The 18,595-nt window shown below is 58.0% G+C and overlaps 1 protein-coding gene across 3 annotated transcripts in view; it reads right to left on the bottom strand.

Moving 5' to 3' along the window:
• Ccdc13 (coiled-coil domain containing 13) overlaps positions 1-16,789 on the bottom strand; it is a 35,933-nt gene extending 19,144 nt beyond the window's left edge. For 2 of the 3 annotated variants that reach the window (XM_060385023.1, XM_060385024.1), the window contains exons 1-7: positions 16,373-16,523; positions 11,634-11,860; positions 10,266-10,414; positions 7,013-7,155; positions 4,964-5,047; positions 2,250-2,366; positions 1,060-1,164 (exon numbers count right to left, since the gene is read on the bottom strand). In XM_060385023.1, coding sequence (XP_060241006.1) covers positions 1,060-1,164; positions 2,250-2,366; positions 4,964-5,047; positions 7,013-7,155; positions 10,266-10,414; positions 11,634-11,860; positions 16,373-16,438 — 891 coding nt within the window. In that variant the 5' untranslated portion in view covers positions 16,439-16,523. Of the gene's footprint in view, positions 1-1,059; positions 1,165-2,249; positions 2,367-4,963; positions 5,048-7,012; positions 7,156-10,265; positions 10,415-11,633; positions 11,861-16,372 lie in introns of all 3 variants that reach the window. The other variant, XM_060385022.1, reaches the window with a different exon arrangement.
• Between the last annotated feature and the right edge of the window lie 1,806 nt (positions 16,790-18,595).

The raw sequence follows: 18,595 nt of genomic DNA, 5'->3' as shown, positions 1-18,595 counted from the left end.
ACTTGGAGTTGGTGTTTTACAGGATAAGAGGGGGGGCCTCCAGTTTTATGCTAAGTGGGTGCCCAGCTTTTCCAGCACTGTGCAACATGCTAGAGGCAGTCCTCTTTCTAGTGTATGTTTCTTACACCGTTGTCAAGAACCACATGAGATCAGGCATGTTCAAGGCAGTAGATAAGGACATAAAAATAAACTCGTTGTTCGACACTCAGCCTAATGATAGTGGTGGATTTGCTGAGGCGGGCTTGGCCAGGTGTGTAAAGGTGAGTGGAATCAAGTTCACGTCTCTAGGACCCCAAAGTTTTGGGGTGATTTCTCCCCTTCGTGCTGTCTTCAGGGGTTCCATGGACCATGATTAAAAAGGCACTCAGGAGGGCGCAGGCCTGAGCCTGGGAATGCGGGTGGCACGCTTCGGGGATTGAGGGAACCAGTGTGAAGGGAAAACGAGGGTGGTGGGAGTGGGGAGGTAAGCCTTGCCTAGCTCCGCCCAGGGCTCTGTCCGGGGCACTGTGCTGAGGGGCCTACCCTACACCTGCTGACACGGTCCAAGGACTGGGCCTGGGGCAGGTGCTGCTGTTAACCCATTATATAAGTGTGGAAACTGAGGCACAGAGAGAGATGTGTGTGCTAGTCCACAGGTGGTGAGGAAGCCAGTCAGCGCTGGAGCATACCTCTGGCGTGCGCCAAAATACTTAGAAGATGAAGAGGGAGCCAGGCTGTGTTATTGGTTAACGGAACTTTCAAAAGGCCTGCACCCTCTAGTGTGAGATGGAAAAAGCTTACTATTACAGCAGTCACGCAAATTTGCATGACCTGGGGGGGCGGATGCCTGCAGAGAAGGAAATGAAACTCAAGGCTAAGGGGCTGGTTACGGGCCAGGGCTGGGCATGAGGAAAGCATTATGTAAGTGTGCGTGTGTGTGCAATAACAGAGGGAAATCAGGCTGGAGAGAACATCAGCCCCTCCACCCAGCAAGGGCCTGGGGATGTGCTGTGAGCCCAGATCCTCTGCGGGTCTGTTCTGGGGGACACTAGGCCTCTGTCCAGGGCCAGAAGGACTCACCTTGCTCTGCAGAACTAGGATTTGTTGAGCCCTTCCCCTCCAGGTCCCCGGGGAAGCCAGGAGCTGCTGAACATTTACATCTTCTCCAACTTCACTGGCCAGAACCTGAAATAAAGCAAGGTGCTCAGGGTGGACAGGAGAAAGGCCACCCAGGCGGTTCCTGCCACTCGCTGTGCGACACTGAGGCAGAGCTGCGTTGAGCAAGCTGATGCCATCCCTCCACCTCAGAGCTCAGCTGGCAAAAGGCCCTGTGTGCTCTGCCTGGGGCGCTAGTGATGCTGCCACCCCCGCCCTGCCCTGTCCCAGAGGGCTCCTTGCTCCTGATACCTTCAGCCACAATTGCCAGAGCTAAGCAGCGCCTCCCTGTGATACTCACCTGTTCTTACAAATTCTGGGTGGCTCAAGAGGCCGGGGCTGGCCTCTGTGATGGCCTCTGCCCAGCGTCTCTTGAAAGCACAGAGGAGTCACACAAGGCTGCTGTGCTTCTGGAAGACCTGACCCCATGGCCACCACAGCTGCATGGAGCTCGCCCTACCTCAAGGTTCTAACACCCTTTGTATGTCACCAAGCTGATCCCAGTCTGGCAAGACAACTCTCTGGCCCTTATTTCCATAACAGGCACTGTTTTGTAAGTCTTGGCCAGTCTGAGTGGTTCTAGCAGGGAAGACACATGCCAGATTCAAATGTTCATACCAACAAAGGCTGAACCAGCTGGCCTTGGGGCCAACACTGACTGAGCATTTTCCTTTGACAGGGTCTCCCAGTATGCACATTCCCTGCTCACTGTCTACACTGCAGGTCACAGAGGGCAGCAGGTGGGCCGGACAGCCTTTGAGTCACAAGGCAGCATACTGAGTGGAAGCCGGGGGTCTACTAGGGCACAGGGCAGGGTGTGGGGTGAGGTGCAGAGAAGGCTCTCAGGCCTCTCCCTGCTGGGCAGAGCCAATCTCCTCAGTCCACAGGCAGACCCCAGGGTAGTGGACAGCCTTCCCAGGACACCAGCCACCCCATTCCGCAGCACATACAGGGCCAAGCACCCCCTTTCCGCAGTGCGAGCAGGGCCAAGCACCCCCTTGCCGCAGTGCGAGCAGGGCCAAGCACCGCTGCTTTGGAAAAGAAGCCAGTGCGCCATCGGGATTTCCTGGGACCAACCCTGGCCACACAACACGCCCCACGCCCTGGCTCTGGACCTTCTGGGCCATACGGAGCTCCTGCTTGGCAGACTGGATCTGGTTGCGTAGGTCAGTCATCTTCAGGTTGGTGGCTGCCAGCCTGTCCTGCAGAGCCTTCACTTCCGGGGTCTCTAGCTGGTTGGGAAGGACAGGAAGAAAGTGGTCACTTGTGGCCTAAGTGCTAGCGACAATCAGGGCTGCTCTTTAGGCGCTGGGTAAGGGACGGAGTCCTCAGAAACCCCCAGCTCCTTGAGATGCAGGCAGAGGTGGTGGGAGCTGATCTCCAGGGGCCTGGCCTATCTGCTAGTACAGGCACAGGCGGGGAGAGCGCGGTGGGTAAGACTGCCCCTCTGCTGTCCTCACCGGCTCCCAATCTGAGCGTCTGCTGCCAGTGCTGCTACACATAGTCTTGACAACCGTGAGTTTGCCAGGCAAGCTAAGTACCCATGAGGCCGTGCTGAGACCTCTGTTCCTGCCCCAGTGGACCATGGGCGCGGGGTTTTGGGAACAGTGTGGCACGATGTGGGGAGGGGGCTTTTGAATCTTCCTTTAGCACACTCGTGTAAATGCTAGCATGAAAGAGAGGCCCAAGTCTAGGAAGCTCCGTGAAACTTGGAACAGCCTACTGAAAAGCAGTGGCCAAAGAAGCTAGATCTGAACCTATGGTACAAGTCCTGGCTGCACTTAGCACCACTCCCAGGATAACAGTCAAAAAGCAATGTAAACAGTATTTGCAGAATGAAGAATTCTACAAAATGCAAGTAGATCCTTAAAAAAAGCGACATTTTCTGAGTTCTGCCTGAGCTGCCTGCCACTCTGCTTGTGCCGTAGCAGACAGCTTCCCTGTTAGCATGTGGCTTTAAGTCTGCCAGGAACCGCTCCTGAGCTCCCTGTCAGGGACCTCAGGCCCGGGCAGCCCTGTTTGGGGCACTGTAGGAGTGCATGAGCGCCCCCCTGTGCCTCTGCGCTCTAGAGCCAGGCTGTGATGCCCACCCCCAGCCTCAGCTCCTCGTCACACAGAGGTGCGTGGGCGGTGTGCCAAGGGCACTGCCTAGGCGAGGTTCTGAAGGGGAAAGGCCCCTTGGCTTGGGTGGGGCAGCCGGCAGGGACTAAAGCCAGCTGGGATTCTAGAGCACCAGCAGCTGGGCTCACCCTCCTCCAGGAACCACGGGCTTGGGGAGGCGGGGCTAGGCGCCAGCCTGGCTCCACTGCAGGCCGTTTCCTTTGAAGGAACAGCTGCAGTGCCCCGGGAGCAGGCTGACTGCACACAGCACGAGAGGTTTCAGGAGGCCTGAAACCTCTCGCCTTCAGTTGTACCCTGGAATGCATTTCGGAGGAGGCTGGCGCTGGAATGTGCAGTGGGAAGCAGGCCTGGAGAGCACAGCTGCTCCGTGGGGTTCAGTGATGGTTTTCGTCCTGCCTCTGAGCGAGGATGCCAGGGAGGGGCGTGGTCCGGGTGAGATGAGGCCTCGATGAGCCCTTAGCCTGGCACGCTCTTTCATCAGAGACCCAGGCTCTTGTGGCCCAAGAGCCCCTCCCTGCGTGTCCCGAGCCTGATTTATACTGACTCGTGTCCTTTTCCTATCGTGGGCTCACCAAGTGCTGTGCAGTTGGCGCTGTGCAGTTGGCGCCAGGTGAGCCACGTGTGCGAACGTGTGGCTCCCCAGCCTCTCTGCCCTGAAGGCACTGTTCCTCCTGAAAGCCCTTCACCAGAGCAGACCGCAAGCACAGCCCCCTACCCGCCAGCCCTCAGACGGAGGTGAGTCCTGTTGCCAGCTGCTCCTTTACCTGCCAGCCCTCAGACAGAGCCGAGTCCTGTCGCCAGCTGTTTCTGAGGGCCTGTCACACACCCCCCCCCATACATGGCTGCTCCTCTTCCTTACACCAAGGCCAGGCTTGAATCCCTGTGTGACAAGGCAGACAATCCTATCACGCTAACACAGGACCCAACAAACAGCTTCTTAGCCAGGGTAATTCAAGTCCAGAGGCCTCCATAGCCCAGATAGGTCAGGGACAGCCTGGCATGGCTGCTGCGACATTCTGGGGACCCTGCTGCAGTTTAGCCTGGCTTGGCTTTCGTGCCCTAGCAACCCACAGATGGCCACGCACCTTCCTCTCACAGAGCCACGCTCACACTGCCAATACTCTGTGGCCTGGCCACTGGCTCCGAATGAGGTCTGCGGAACAAATCTGTAGGTCTGCAGTACCTTGTAAAGAACAGGGTCTGGGGAGGCCGGGGAGAAGGCACCGGCAGTGACGTGCAAGTGTGAGGGCCGGAATTTGGTATCTGTGAAAAGCTGCCATGATGGAGAAAGTATATGTAGCCAGTGCTGGGGCACAGACACAGCAGGGCCACTCTGCGCAGCTGGACACTGCAGCCAGCGTGTGTTCGTTGCTGGGCTTGGGACCAGCGAGAGACCCTGTCTCAAAGCAGTGGACGGTGTTGTCCTCTGACCTCTACACGTGCACACACACCATGCATTCTCACACACATAAACACATGTACGAGTGTAAACAATGAAGGGAGAAGTACAGAACTTGTCTGTGCAGTCAGGAGCAAACCTGTCTCTAGGGTGAGGAGACTGCAGAAGACAGGCCCAGCCTGGGGCAGGCATCCACGTGGGCCAGCCTTCCCTCCTGGCCTTGGGTGGGTGCCGTGGCAGGGCAGCACTGGGGGGAGGGGCGGCCCAGGGAAGGCCCCCTCACAGCCTCAGCATGGAGGAGAAGCGTACCGAGGCTCTGTCCCCCGGCTGGGTCTTCACTGGCTTGGCCCCTGCGTCCGTGGCCCCCTTGGCTGGCAGCTTGGCTGTCTGTAGCTGAAAAAGAAAACGTGGTATTAACGCTTGGTTCTGCTCAGCAGCTGCCCAGCTGTGGCACACCGTGCTGCTGGGGGCAGCCACCTGCCTCGCCTGTGGACCCTCCGGGGAACATGGGAAGGTCAGCCCTGCTCCCCAAAGATCTGCACAGACCTTACCAATAACCGCAGGGCAGCCACACTCTCTGGGTGGTCTGAGCGAAATGGCCCCACGGCCTCTCAGGGAGAGCACTATTGGGGTGTGGCCGTGTGTGGGCTCTGAGGTTCAGAAGCTCGAGCCAGGCCCAGCGCCTCTCTCTTCCTGCAGATCCAGAGGTGGAGCCCTCAGCTCCTCCTCCAGCACCAAGGCTGCCATGCTTCCCGCCATGACGGTTGTCTCAGCGCTTCTGCTGCTGTGACGGAGTACCCTGATGACTGCAACTCTTACAAAGAAAAGCGCTGAGGTGGGGCTGGCTACTGATGCAGCTGGTAAAGGTGCTTGCACGCAGCTGGCACGAATTACTGTCATGGCGAGAAGCACGGCGGCGTGCAGGCAGACAGGGCAGCGGGAAAGGGGCGGCAGTCTGCAGGCGGCAGGAGACTGTCATACAGGGCAGAGCGCCAGCATCTGCGGCCTGCACAGGGACACTCCTCCCCGACAGGCCACACCTAACAGCACCGCTCTCCAAGCGCCAGGCGCTCACACCTGTCTGTGGGGGCCATTCCTAGTCAAACCACCACAAAAATAATGGACTAAATCTCTGAAATTCTAAGCCAGCCACAACTCAATGTTTCCCTTTTAAGAGCTGCCATGGTCATGGTGTCTCTTCACAGCCATAAAATCCAAAGAAAGACACTCCCTCAGCCTAGGACGTAGAGAATAAAGGAACCATTTAGGTTGCAGGTGAGACAGGGTGCCTGCCACATGGGTCACAGCCTTGCTACGGAGCCCGCTGCAGGCGGTTTTGATTTTTCAGCCTTCATTGTTTTTTCAGTTGTCCTTCAGACAGGGTGGCCACACTGGTCTGGGCCTCCATCTCACACCTCTGACATCACCCTGCTCAGCTCCTTGCCATGCTGGTCTCCTGTGCTTGAGGCATCCCGCTTCAGACGGCTCCTGCCACTGCTGCCTCTCAGGGTGTTGCCCTCTCCCTTTGCCATGACTGGGTGCTGTGTGGCACACTCATGGCTCCACGTCCTGGGACTGGAACCTCCCATGCCTGCTCCACACCCTCCAGTGAGTGGCTCAGAGCCTGAGCCAGTTCCCTGGAAATACATCCTAGAGCGAAGAAACCCTTGCTCAGTGCCAACTGTAAGGACCAGGGTGGGTTACGCAGGGCCTCAGGACTCCGAGAGGCTTCGGAGGCTTTTCCAGCCTGAGGAGCTGGAACCACTGGGCTGTGTGCTGCTGGAGGCGGTGGGATTGTGGCTAAATGGGGACAGCAGAGGGGGTGACACAGCACAGCTCTGGCTGTGGCTTCAGCTGAGCAGGCCTTCTGGAAGCCGACAGAACACAGGCTTCTCTGGCGCATTCTACACGCGAGGCTCTGTTCTAAGCAGCTTCAACATCACCTCTTACCGTTCTCAGGACACTGGCAGCAGGGCCAGTGCTGCGGCCCCATGGATGGGGAGTGAGACAGGGTGTGGGGCACGCCAGCAGCTGCAGCGCCCACGGGGACGCGCCGTCCCTCCGCCAGCACCCCCAGCTAGCTGTCCCTCCCCAGGCTCCCCTCCGGCCGCACCCCCAGCTAGCCGTCCCTCCCCAGGCTCCCCTCCGGCCGCACCCCCAGCTAGCTGTCCCTCCCCAGGCTCCCCTCCGGCCGCACCCCCAGCTGCCTAGCTGTCTGACATCCTCATCTCTGGCTGTGGCAGGACCTGAGGAACTCACTTCTAACACCGTGCCCTGGGAACATCACAGCACCCCGAGGCCCAGGTATGGCCTCTCTGGAGCTGTCCCCCCCCCCCCAGGTCGAGGCCAGGCCCCTACTTGGTCCTCCAGCTCCTGGATTCGGTTGGTCAGCTGCTTCACCCTGGCCTTCGAGCTCTCTGACTCTGCCATCAGCCCCCGGTTCTTTTTGGACAGTTCAACAATTTTGGTGGCGACTAGATCTCCCGCCATCCCAGATGCCCCTAAAATGAAAGAAATCACAAGGTCCATTAAAAGTACAGCCTGCACCCCAAGTCTCCAGGCTGTCTATCCAGAGAGTCAGCAGGGGGATAGGAAGACAAGTCACTCTCAGCTACAGAGTGAGTTTGAGGCCAGCCATGAAACTCTGGAAAAAAAATCAGATAGCAGAGTCTTAATTCCACCAAGAGTTGGCGATGAACCTTAGTGAGTGGGGCACAATCCCCTGACCTTTCTGTGTCTACCGGGTGCCAGCAGAGACAGTGCTGGAAGACACAGCCAAACTGGCTTCTAGCTTACACCACAAAGCCGGCTGGCTGGTTCCGAGGAGGGGCATGTGGACAAAGCTGAGCCATCCTAGCCAACCCCCAGATAAGGCCCAGACCCGTATGCCATGTGTGCATGCTCACACACTTGGGTCCACATGTGTAGGGAAGTCAGAGGTCAGCTGTGGGTGCTGTTCCTCGGGGCGTCACCGCACCTTTGCTTTTGAGGCACAGCCTCTCAGTGGCCTAGACAGGGAGCCCCAGCTCCGCCCGCCTTTGCTCCCCAGGGTGGCTTTACAAGTGCCACGTCTCCTGGCTTTAGAGAACACGATACTTGGGACCAAACTCAGGTTTTTGTGGGTGCAGGGCGTGGGCCCTAGTTCCCCAGGTCCTGGATGAATGAATTCTTAGTGCCCAGTGCTGCTGAGGTCGCGTATGTGCAGAAGATGAGCAGAAGCTGAGGGTGCTGGCCACAGGTGACGGGAGCGTAGGGGGCTGGCAGGAGGGCCTGGAGAGAGGGAAGTGTGCAGAGCGGCCTCCGCCAGGCAGGGTGCGCTCAGCTGGGAGGGCTCTAATCACAGGATACCGCCCATGTGAGGCGGGGGCGGGGAAGAGAGGGGCGCAGCAGCTCAGAGGACTGGGCAGAGGCCAGGCAGCTGGAGGGTATGGGCATGGGAGGGAAGAGGTCTGAGGGCGTGCAGGGAAGGTGGCTGCACCCCACAGGGCACATGGTGGTGGGCGAGCAGCCGGAGTCTGTGTAGTCTGTCCTCTGTGTTGCCCCGGATGCTGTGATCAGCAAGCTCGGCAGGAGGCCGGCAATTATAAGTCACCACCCAGCCACGTGTCAGTGGTGCACTCTAGAGGCAGAGGCCAGCGGGTCTAAGTTCGAGGCCAACCTGGTTTGCAGAGCAAGTTCCAGGACAGCCAGGGCTACACAGAGAAACTCTGTCTTGAAAAAAAAAAAGTCACTTCCCTCAAAGCCTCGTACTGCTAAGGAGACATGCCACACCAAGAAAAGGTCAGGAGAGACCACAGACCATGAAGGGTCAAGGGAGACGTTCAGCATCGGCCCAGGAGGGGCCGGACTCCCTGGCCCCTGAGCTGTAAGTGCAATAGGAAGATGGAGGGTCTTCAAGAAGCGAGGGCCTCCAGCAGCATGTCAGCTGCGTTTTGGGTAGGATGTGGTATGAATGCCTTGCCCCATCTTCTCATGGAGTCCAGTCCTCAAAGAACGTGTGGGGGACAGAGGGAACGCTGTTAGCACTCGGAGAGAAAACACGAGTGTTCCAGGGATGGTCTTCCTGGCAGTCAATTCCTCTCCGGACTCGAGGCAACAAAAACCCACGATCAGCCATCAGAGGACTGTTCAAGGAAGCCCAGGGAGCAGGGAGGAGAGCCCCGTGAGAACGGCAAACATCCTTTCTTGGCTTTCCTCCAGGACAGCCTCATCCCTGAAGCGGGAACCCTGGGGATAGGCAGGGCAGCAGAGTAGGGGGCAAAGGTGGCTCTTGTCTGAAAACAGTGTTTACAAATATGCTGAAAAGCTGCCAGCAAAACCTCAGCACTGAGCACGAGCTCTTCCAGACAGACGGCACAACACACCTAAAAGCTGAGTGTGCTGCATGTCTGCAGTCCCTGTGCTGAGAAGGCAGAGAGCAAGAGTTCAAGTACAGCCTGTAGGAGACCTTGTCTGGAAAACAGTAACAAACCTGCAGAGCTGCAATATGCAAGCAGGACACAAAGGGACCTGGAAAGTGCTAACCCTTCTGCAGAGAGGAGAAAGTAATTCTAGCTGGAGTATGCGCTGTGCTCACTGGAGTTGTAACTTAAACAAGAAACAGAGCCGTGCCTGACGGTGAGCTGGTAATCCACGCACTCAGGAGGCCGAGGATGGATCACAGGTGCCAGAGCCGCTGGAGCTTCACAGAGACATGAAGAGAAGAAAAGGAAGGCAAGGAGAAAGGGGGGGGGGGGTGGGCAGAGAAGGAAAGGGAGGGAGGGCAGGAAGGAGAAAGGAAAGGAGGGAGGAAACAAGGAGCAGCTTTCTCTCTCCAAACCAAGGGCTGAATGGTGATTGCAGTGTGGGGAGTGGAGCTAAGCAGTTCCAGGAAGAGCAGACGAAGCTGCCAACGTGTCTGTGCACTGGCAGATGGCAGAAATGGAACAGGACAGGCTGGGGAGGAGGACATACCCCAGGCCCTGCCCCCCCTGGGAACCCTGCCTTAGCCACAGCTCCACCCGAATGGCAGACCCTGAGCAGCTGAGAGCAAAGTGGAGTGTCCTCACAGCCCAAAGCCTTGTCTTCTTATGGTTCCAGTTTTGGCCAGGCAAAGCCAAAGACTGAGGGAGAAGGTGCACCAGCTACCGGTGGCCTTTGGGATGCTGAAGTCCTCCTGAAGGGACCCTGCCGGACCTCAGGGAGACAGGGAGGGGCTCTGCAGAAGCCAGGGTCCACCCACTACGCCCCATGGAGGATGGCACTGCTTTTCTCTTCACACACGGAGGAACAGGAGCACTGTGCCATCAGGATAAGAGTCCCAGCAACACATGGCTGAGGCCGAGGCGTTGCCGCAGAGCCTGCCGAGCCCACACCCACAGAGCCAAGGTTAGCCCAAGACCTGCAGGGTCAGAGTCTTCTCAAGCCTCCCCAAACAGAGCAGAGCGCGGCTCCGACTTCCCGTACCAGGCCAGCTGCCGGGCGGCCTGGCCAAGGGTGTCTGCGAACTGCTCCTCTGTGGCATACGGCAGTGCGTGTAGCACCCAGGCTAAGCAAGGCGTCGTCGTCGGGGGGCACCCTTGCACTGCTCTCTGGAGTCACCCTCCCCGGCGCCTGCGGCCGTGGCGGTCACCTGTGAAGGCGAGCCTGTCCTCTTCGATCTTCTTCTTGAGGTGCTTGATCTCAAAGTCCCTCTCCTTCAGCAGCTTGTGCAGCCGCCCATTCTCGTCCTCCGTCTCCCTGAGCTCGCTCCGGAGCTGCTGGATCTCGTCCTCCAGCACTCTGCCAGGGAAAGGCCCTCCGCTTAGTGCCCAGGGCCCGCTCACACTGGTAGTGCCAGGGCTGAGCACTAGGGGGCACTAAGAAGCCATCTGCACAAAGTAAGACCAACCGGGAGAGTATCTCTTCTCTGAGCTGAGAGAGGCTCATTTTGTGTGTGCGCGCGCGCATGCACAAGTGCGCGTATGTACATGTATGTAGAGGTGGGAAGCTAACCTCAGGAACGCCTTCTACCTACTTTGAGACAGGGTCTCTCTGGCCTATAAACCCAGTTCACCTAAAACCCAGGCACCAGCCTCAAATTTTAACTAAGACTTGGAATTTCTGTCTGCCTTTGTAGCATAACATGTGTGTGTGTACACGTATGTGCATGTATGTGTGTGAGTCTGCTCGTGTGTGAAAACACCAGTTATGTTAGACTGGCTAGACAGAAGCCAGGGACTGCTGTCTCCACCTTTACACAGTCACGAGCCCAGGCCCAGCGTTTTCACGTGGGTTCTGGGGATGGACTTGGTCTTCATGGCTGTGGGCACGTTAGGGTCCCAACAACACGGCCATCTCCCTTGCTCATTTCAACCCCAGGGACCACAGCCCCAGGCAGCCAGCCAGGACTAAAGCACCACAAAGAACACAGCAAAGGGAGAGGATGAAAAGGAAATCTGGAACTGGAAGAAAAACCAAACCACGTTATAAAGTTCAGGGAACGTAGAACGGGCTCAACACAGAAGCTCTGCCCAAATTCAGGGACACACGAGTGCTCGGCTGCACACACCCTCACTGCTCAGCTGCATCCCGCAAGCTGCCACACATACACACACAAATGCACACATACACATGCACACACACACATGCACACACATTACATTCATGCACAAACTCACACACACACACATGCACACACACATGCACACACACGCATCTCTCAGGGTACAGGTGGGGGTGCTGGCAGAGGTAGAGACCCCGGGCAAAGCCAGAGTGATCTACAAACTATCAACTCCATCCCATTCCTTAGGAACATACGTCCAAACAAAGTGCAAATCCGGGCAGACCCCACCTTGGTGAGTTTCCGTTCTCTGTCGGGTCTCACACACCCGCCTCCCAGCTTTCGCCCAGGACAGCTCTGCCAGCTACAGGCGGCCTCAGCCCTCTGCGCCCACCGCTTACAGGCTGCCCACACCCACCCCGCCCCGCCCCTCCCCCGCCTGCGTCCTGAAGCCCTCACCTCCTCTCGAGGACGCCCTTCAGGTCCTGCTCCTCCGAGCTGAGCAGGCTGAGGCTGTCCGCGATCTCCTCAAAGCGCTCCTGGTTGGTAGCTTTGCTTTTGCTGCTCAGCTCCTTCTCCCTCTTCCTCTCCATCTGCTTCTGTAGCCGCCTGTGCTGCAGCTCCTGCATGGCCTTGAACTGCAGTCGCAGCGTGTCTGCTGAGCTGTCCTCAGCCGCCATCTTGCCCTGAAAACAGAGGCCGGGAGGTGACTGTGCCACCAGCACGGAGTACGGTGCCGGCTGCTGCGGTTCTCCGCTCAACTGAGCGTCCTGAGCCTGCGGCGACACTCGGCACCCCTCCCTTACAGCAAGGCTGAGCAGAGGACCATTGTCCCCACGCGACCGCCTGGTCCTCCGTCAGCAGCACCTATTTACAGTCCCAGACTTTGGATCCCACAGGAGGATCAGGAGTTCAAGGCCCGCCTAGGCTACATGGCACTGTGTCAAAGAATCAGAAATACATAAAAGCATAAACAATTTATTTTTGAGATAAAATTTTCACACATCGAAGCACATGCATCATGAGCAGACAGCCCAGAAAGCTGTCTCCTCCACTTCAAGGTCACCCACTGTTGGCTCAGATACGAAGAAAAGCCCAGGGATCAAGTCTCTCTGACATGTGCCTCCTTGTCCCTGTCTGTCCACCCTGCCACAGGCAGGGAAAGGACTCAGGATGGCACAAGAAAAGCCTTCTTTCCCTTGGGACACAGCTCACCAACAGAGCCACCACTGTCTCCTGTGCCTGCTCTGAAGTTCCACTATTGCTATCGCTGTGGACTTTGCTGCCTGTCTCAGCCTCCTCCCAGCTGCCAGCAGAATCCAGGAGACCATCCCTGTCTTCTGAGCCGACCGCCTCCCCAAACGTCTGCACTCTTGCCTATCCCCGCCCTGAGTGCTCCCATACCACCCAGTCACAGCACACGCCTGCATGTTAACGCGCTCACCCGGCCTTTCTCCTGTTTAACCAGCCTAGTGTCCTAGTGTCAGCTCATTCCTGCAGGGGGCCCAGACACCATTAGCTTCCCACTCATTCCTAAGCCACCACAGCAACCCCGGCACAGCTGCTCCAATCTGCACGCACGCGCGCGCACACACACACACACACCATAGCTGCTATCTCCTGTTTGCCAGGTACTGCCTCTCAGCTAGGTCATGGCTCTCATAGGGGCCTCTCCATCACACCAGAAGCTCCCTGTGGCCCTCAGACACCCCGGCCGGTCCCCACCACATGCTGCTTCTGTTGACTCATTTTGCCTTTCACAGAATCTCACTCCTAGAGTCACATAATGGCTAGGTTTTGGTGACGGAGTCTTTTCCTCTTGCTCAGTGACACTCTTCAGCCGTTCACCCCCCGGCTGCGTGTGTCACCCTGGCCCTGTCACGCTGAGTGGCATTTTAATATCCAGAAGCCACGCTGGGCCTGTCCTGGCTGCCACGTGGACACCGTGCTCTCGAGCTGCTATGACCCCGCGCTGAGCTAGTCATGTGAGCATGCCTTCGTTTATCTTGGGAAAGACATGAAGGGAAAAGGCTGGCTCTGTGGTAGAATCTCGTTTAGCTTTCTAAGAAACTGCTATGCATGTGCACACGTACACAGACACACACATATTCATGCGTGTGCGCACGTAGGCAAACATACTTTCACCACGCGATGCCCTGAACCACCTCAGACTCTGACAACAAGGCCGTCACAGCATGTGGCCCCTCAGCCTTGGACTTCTGCCCACACGCCCTTTCCTTTGAGCTAACGCACAGAGCAGGGCGTTTCACTGACAGTCTGCGCGCTGGCTCTCACTGATCGCTGATCCCCTCCTACTCTTCTCCCTTGCCAACAGTCCCTCTTCTGCTTTCATGCTGTGTCTCATGTCACGCTCTCTTTCTGCAGCTCAGGATCCCTTCCCAGGCTCGTGACCGCGTGTACTTCATGGTCACACCCCCACACGCAGATGTGACACACGTGAGGGAAAAGACGGAAATCGTCTCCCTGCCTGAGCCTGGCTTATTTCGTTTAGCACAGTAACTTCCAGTCCCGTCGGTTTTTCTGAGAACATCACGCTCTCATCCTTCTAAAGCGGCACCTCGCATCGTCTTTACCCATCTTCTGTCCGCGCATGTGCGCGGCTTCTGCTCCTGGTGAGCTGGATGGCGTCCCCAATCACGGTGCTCAGAGAGACGGTGGCGGGCTTCAGGACACTCTTCTGGGAAAGCTCTTTCTTTATATCTTGTTCAGTCTCATTTGCCCTGTGACCCGAGAGCCAAGGGTGGCTCAGCAGATGGCATCCACACACAGACAGGCAGACAGCTCTGTCTCTCACGTGGATATCAGTGTGGCCCGGGAAACGGATCCCGTAAGTGAAGTGAAAATGCCCGGGGTGGGGGGGGTGCAGCGCACTGGGAGCTCTGCGGCGGCTTCCCTGAGGCATGACCTCGCACACGAACACGCACTCGCACACGCTGGGAGAGACTAGGGAAGAACCCAAGAACACAGAGGCTCTCGGCTCCTGCCCTTGATGGGACCAACACACCAGCTCGTCCTTTCGGTGCAAGATCAGCGTATCCATGCAGTGGGCCATGGCTTCACGCAGCTGCCTTCAGCTTTTCTCCGCTCTTACCTCACCTCCTACTGTGGCCTGTTCTTCACACGGCAGCCAGAGGGGCCTGACATGGGGGGGGATGACACCACCAGGGGGGCCTGACACCGCCAGGGAACACGCCCACCTCAGCCAGAGCCCATCGCTCTGCTCCCTCCACTCCCATGCCCCTGCTAGGGCTTCCTGGGGCTCACAGCCTCGCACACCGACCGTCCCCTCTCCATTCTGTCTCCCCGTGCCCTCTGGCTCCCTTCCTGACCTCTCAGGATTCACAGGGCCCCCACGGGTGACTTCCCGGCCGCCCTGATAAATGCTGCACCCCTCCCCCACTGCTCGCCGGGAGGAGGGTTTAGTTGGTCCACCGAGTCAGGGGCGGGCAGTGTGCATGCACGCCCCCCCACCCCCGAGCTTCCTGGGTGGCTCTAAATCTAGTCAAATTATTGAAGAATGTGCATCTCGTCCCTGCTTCACCCACTAACCTCCACCCCACAGCCCGGGTGTCCCCTTCCCACCTGACTTGCAGCACTCTTTACCCACCGCGTGTAAACTGCCAGGACACACATTTATTTTCCTTTTTAGCTGTAGACCAGGCCTGCCGCCACACTCACCGCAATCCTCCTGCTCTGGCCTCTCAAAGCTAGAGTTACAGGTATGTGCCACCATGCCCAGCAGGACTCCTGTCCTTCCACTTTGCTTACGGCTGCGCTACGGGACCTGACAGTGTTGGGATACAGTGGGGCCCAAGGAGGACTCTGGCCTTTCCAGACAAGGACACTGTGTGATCCACAAGCTCACCCAGTGTGACAGAGACGCAGACAACCACAGACACGGAGATTCCTACAGAAGCCACATGCTGCGGAGCTCAGGACAGGCCTTCACACAGAGCTGCCACACGCTGAGCACGGGACAGGCCTCCACACAGAGCTGCCACACGATGCGGAGCTCAGGACAGGCCTCCACACAGAGCTGCCACACGCTGAACACAGGACAGGCCTCCACACGGAGCTGCCACACGCTGCTGAGCACGGGACAGGCCTCCACACAGAGCTGCCACACATTGAATACGGGACAGGCCTCCACACAGAGCTGCCACACGCTGAACACAGGACAGACCTCCACAGAGAGCTGCCACACGCTGAGGAGCACGGGACAGGCCTCCACACAGAGCTGCCACACACTGAACACGGGACAGGCCTCCACACGGAGCTGCCACACACTGAACACAGGACAGGCCTCCACACAGAGCTGCCACACACTGAACACAGGACAGGCCTCCACACGGAGCTGCCACACACTGAACACAGGACAGGCCTCCACACAGAGCTGCCACACGCTGTAGAGCTCGGGACAGGCCTCCACACAGAGCTGCCACACGGGACAGGGCTCCACACGGAGCTGCCACACATTGAATACGGGACAGGCCTCCACACGGAGCTGCCACACGCTGCTGAGCTCGGGACAGGCCTCCACACGGAGCTGCCACACGGGACAGGGCTCCACACGGAGCTGCCACACGGGACAGGGCTCCACACAGAGCTGCCACACGCTGTGGAGCTCGGGACAGGCCTCCACACAGAGCTGCCACACGCTGAGGAGCACGGGACAGGCCTCCACACAGAGCTGCCACACGCTGAGGAGCACGGGACAGGCCTCCACACGGAGCTGCCACACGCTGAGCACGGGACAGGATTCCACACGGAGCTGCCACACGAGACAGGGCTCCACACAGAGCTACCACACGCTGAGCACGGGGACAGCCCGGCAGCACTTCCGGGCCCTCAAGCCACCTAACACCGCGGCCATACTCTGAGGCCCAGGCATGGAGTCCAGGCAGGCAGCAGCAGCCTCTGAGCCGGGATTGGTGTGGGTGACCACGTGCTGCGTGCCAGGGGCTCCAGTGTTACCCACGCTGGTAGCTGCGCCGGCCCTGTGCCTCACTAGCCCTTCCCACGCCCAGGCCGGTCCCGGGTTCGGAACCGGCTCGGCCCCGGTTATGTCCCCGCTCGATCCCCGGGTCCTCTCCCCGCTCGGCCCCGGTTCTGTCCTCGGTTCGGTCCCCGGCTCTGCCCCGCTCGGCTCCCGCCCTCCTCGGCCCTCCCGCACTCACCGCGGCCTGGCTTCCAGGTCTGTCTTCAGAGCCCGGCGCTTCCTCCGCCCTTCCCGACGCCGGCATGCGCTGCCCCGGCAACTGTCGCCAGGGAAACCAGGCCGCGGTACGGGGGCCCGGAGGGCCCGAAAGGGCTGAGCGAAGGGCAACGCGCCCTGGGAGCCCTCGCTCCTCAGGAATGTGTCGTATTTGGGGATTTTATTTAACTTTCTTAGAGGCAGGGTCTCAGGTGCCGCAGGCTGGCCTCGAACTCGCGCGGGAGTCAAGGATGCCCCACTGAACGGGGGATGACACAGGCCGCGCCAGCACCTGCAGTGTCTTTTTAGAGGCTTGGCAGAGGGATGCAAATCCTACCGGCCCGCAAGGGCTTGGAAACTGGACAGTTTGTCCTGGAAGGTGACGCAGCTTCCCTAGTATCTTTGGGAAATACAAACCCAGGCGGGGAGAGGGTGGTTAAGAGCGGAGCACGTGAACAGTTAACCGTGCTGAAGACGCTCTCCCCGGTTTCCAAACGAAGCCAAAGAGGGAGTGTTAGAGGCGGCTGGGGTCACACCGCGGACCGACAGCACAGGCACCCCAGAGGCTCAAGTGCACCGAGACTTCAAGCCCTCCCGCGGAGAGCGGTGAGGGCGGACGGGGAGGACAGCCTCCGCTTTCCCGTGCACAGACACAGCCGCACAAACACGCGCGCACACCCGCACTGGGAAAACTGCCTGAAACAACATATGAGCGACTAGGGCTGGAATCTCATGTCGTTTTTAACTGTTTACATTTTAGGAGATTTTAAAATAATGAAATTTGTTTTTATGTTTTAAAGAAAACGCTTTTTTTTTTTTTTTTTGACAGTAACCTCCCAGTTCAACATTGCTGCCTTTCAAGGCTGTGGGGGAGGCAAGGATGGTCTGAGGGAGGCCTCCAGACCTTCCCAGGGCGTTGTAATGTGAAAGTTCTCTGCTATGTTAAAGCTGTTTTTCTTTCTGCTTCCCAGCCACTTTTAAGAAACGTATTTGCCTTTATTGTATGTGCACTGATGGTGTGCCTACCTGTATGCCTGTGTGAGAGTGTCAGATCTTGGTGTTACAGACACGTGTGAGCTGCCATGTGGGTGCTGGGACTTGAACCCGGGTCCTCTGGAAGAGCAGACAGTGCCCTTGACCTTTGAGCCACCTCTCCTGCCCTCCCATCCACTGAAAGCGACTGTGCATCTCATTCATAAAGCTGATTTGTTCTCCACCCCCCGTGTGCCTATGTGTGCCCATGGAGGCCAGAAGGAGGCACTGGGTCCCCCGAGGAAGCTCACAGGGGGTTGTGAGCCTCCTGACATGAGGAAGAGCAGGAATTTTTAAGTGCTGAGCCCTGTCTTTGGCCTCCCACAAAACTTACCTAGAATACACTTTGGTAAATGCCAGCTTCCAAGGAAGCATGCCCTCTTTCATCCAGCTCACACACCCAGTACACACCACCTTTTCCTGGGCCCTCGGTGGCTCTGCCACTCTCCCCGCCCCCCAGATGTGCCGATGTGACCAGAAAGCAATCAGTCTTTCTCTTTGTTTGGTCTCCAATTGCCTATGTGTGGAGCTGAGGTTGAGACCTCTTGGCAGCCGGAAGGCAAAGGATTCGGAAGACACCACGTCACGGCAGCAGGGGTGTATCAGTGTGCAGGTATCCTCCGTTGGCCTCAGAGTCATGAGGAAGCTGTGTGGCATGGGAGTAACAGGAGCCAGAGGTGCTTAAAAGGCTCTGGGAAAGCACTGCTCCCGGAAGCAAGCCAGGCTCCCGTCAGGATGAGGATCGCTGCAGAGGGCGCAGACTGCAAGCTGGCCTCCTAGGGCAGCCATAGAAAGCTGCAAGTGGGCACGCACCCGTCTGCAGCCCCAGCACCTTGGAGGCACAGCCAGGAGGATCACAAATTCAAGGCCAGGCTCGGCTCTACAGTGAGTTCCAAGCCAGCCTGAGCCACGTAGGAAAACCCTGTCCTAAGAGACTAAGGGCCGGAGATAGCTCTGTGGTAGAGTGCTTGCCTGGTGTGTATGAGGCCCTGCTTCCACCCCCAGCAGCACTCACTCTGTGTGTGTGTGCGTGTGTGCGTGTGTGTGTGTGTGTGAGAGAGAGAGAGAGAGAGTAGCTAAACAACTGTTTTTTGGCTAATTATTTTGAGAGTGTTTGCTTGCATGCATGTCTGTGTGCCATGTGCCTGGGGAGGCGGAGAAGAGCATCAGATTC

Source organism: Meriones unguiculatus, chromosome 6 (assembly GCF_030254825.1).
Source record: "Meriones unguiculatus strain TT.TT164.6M chromosome 6, Bangor_MerUng_6.1, whole genome shotgun sequence".
Classification (NCBI taxonomy): Eukaryota; Metazoa; Chordata; class Mammalia; order Rodentia; family Muridae; genus Meriones; species Meriones unguiculatus.
This window is presented reverse-complemented; position numbering and strand designations above follow the sequence as displayed.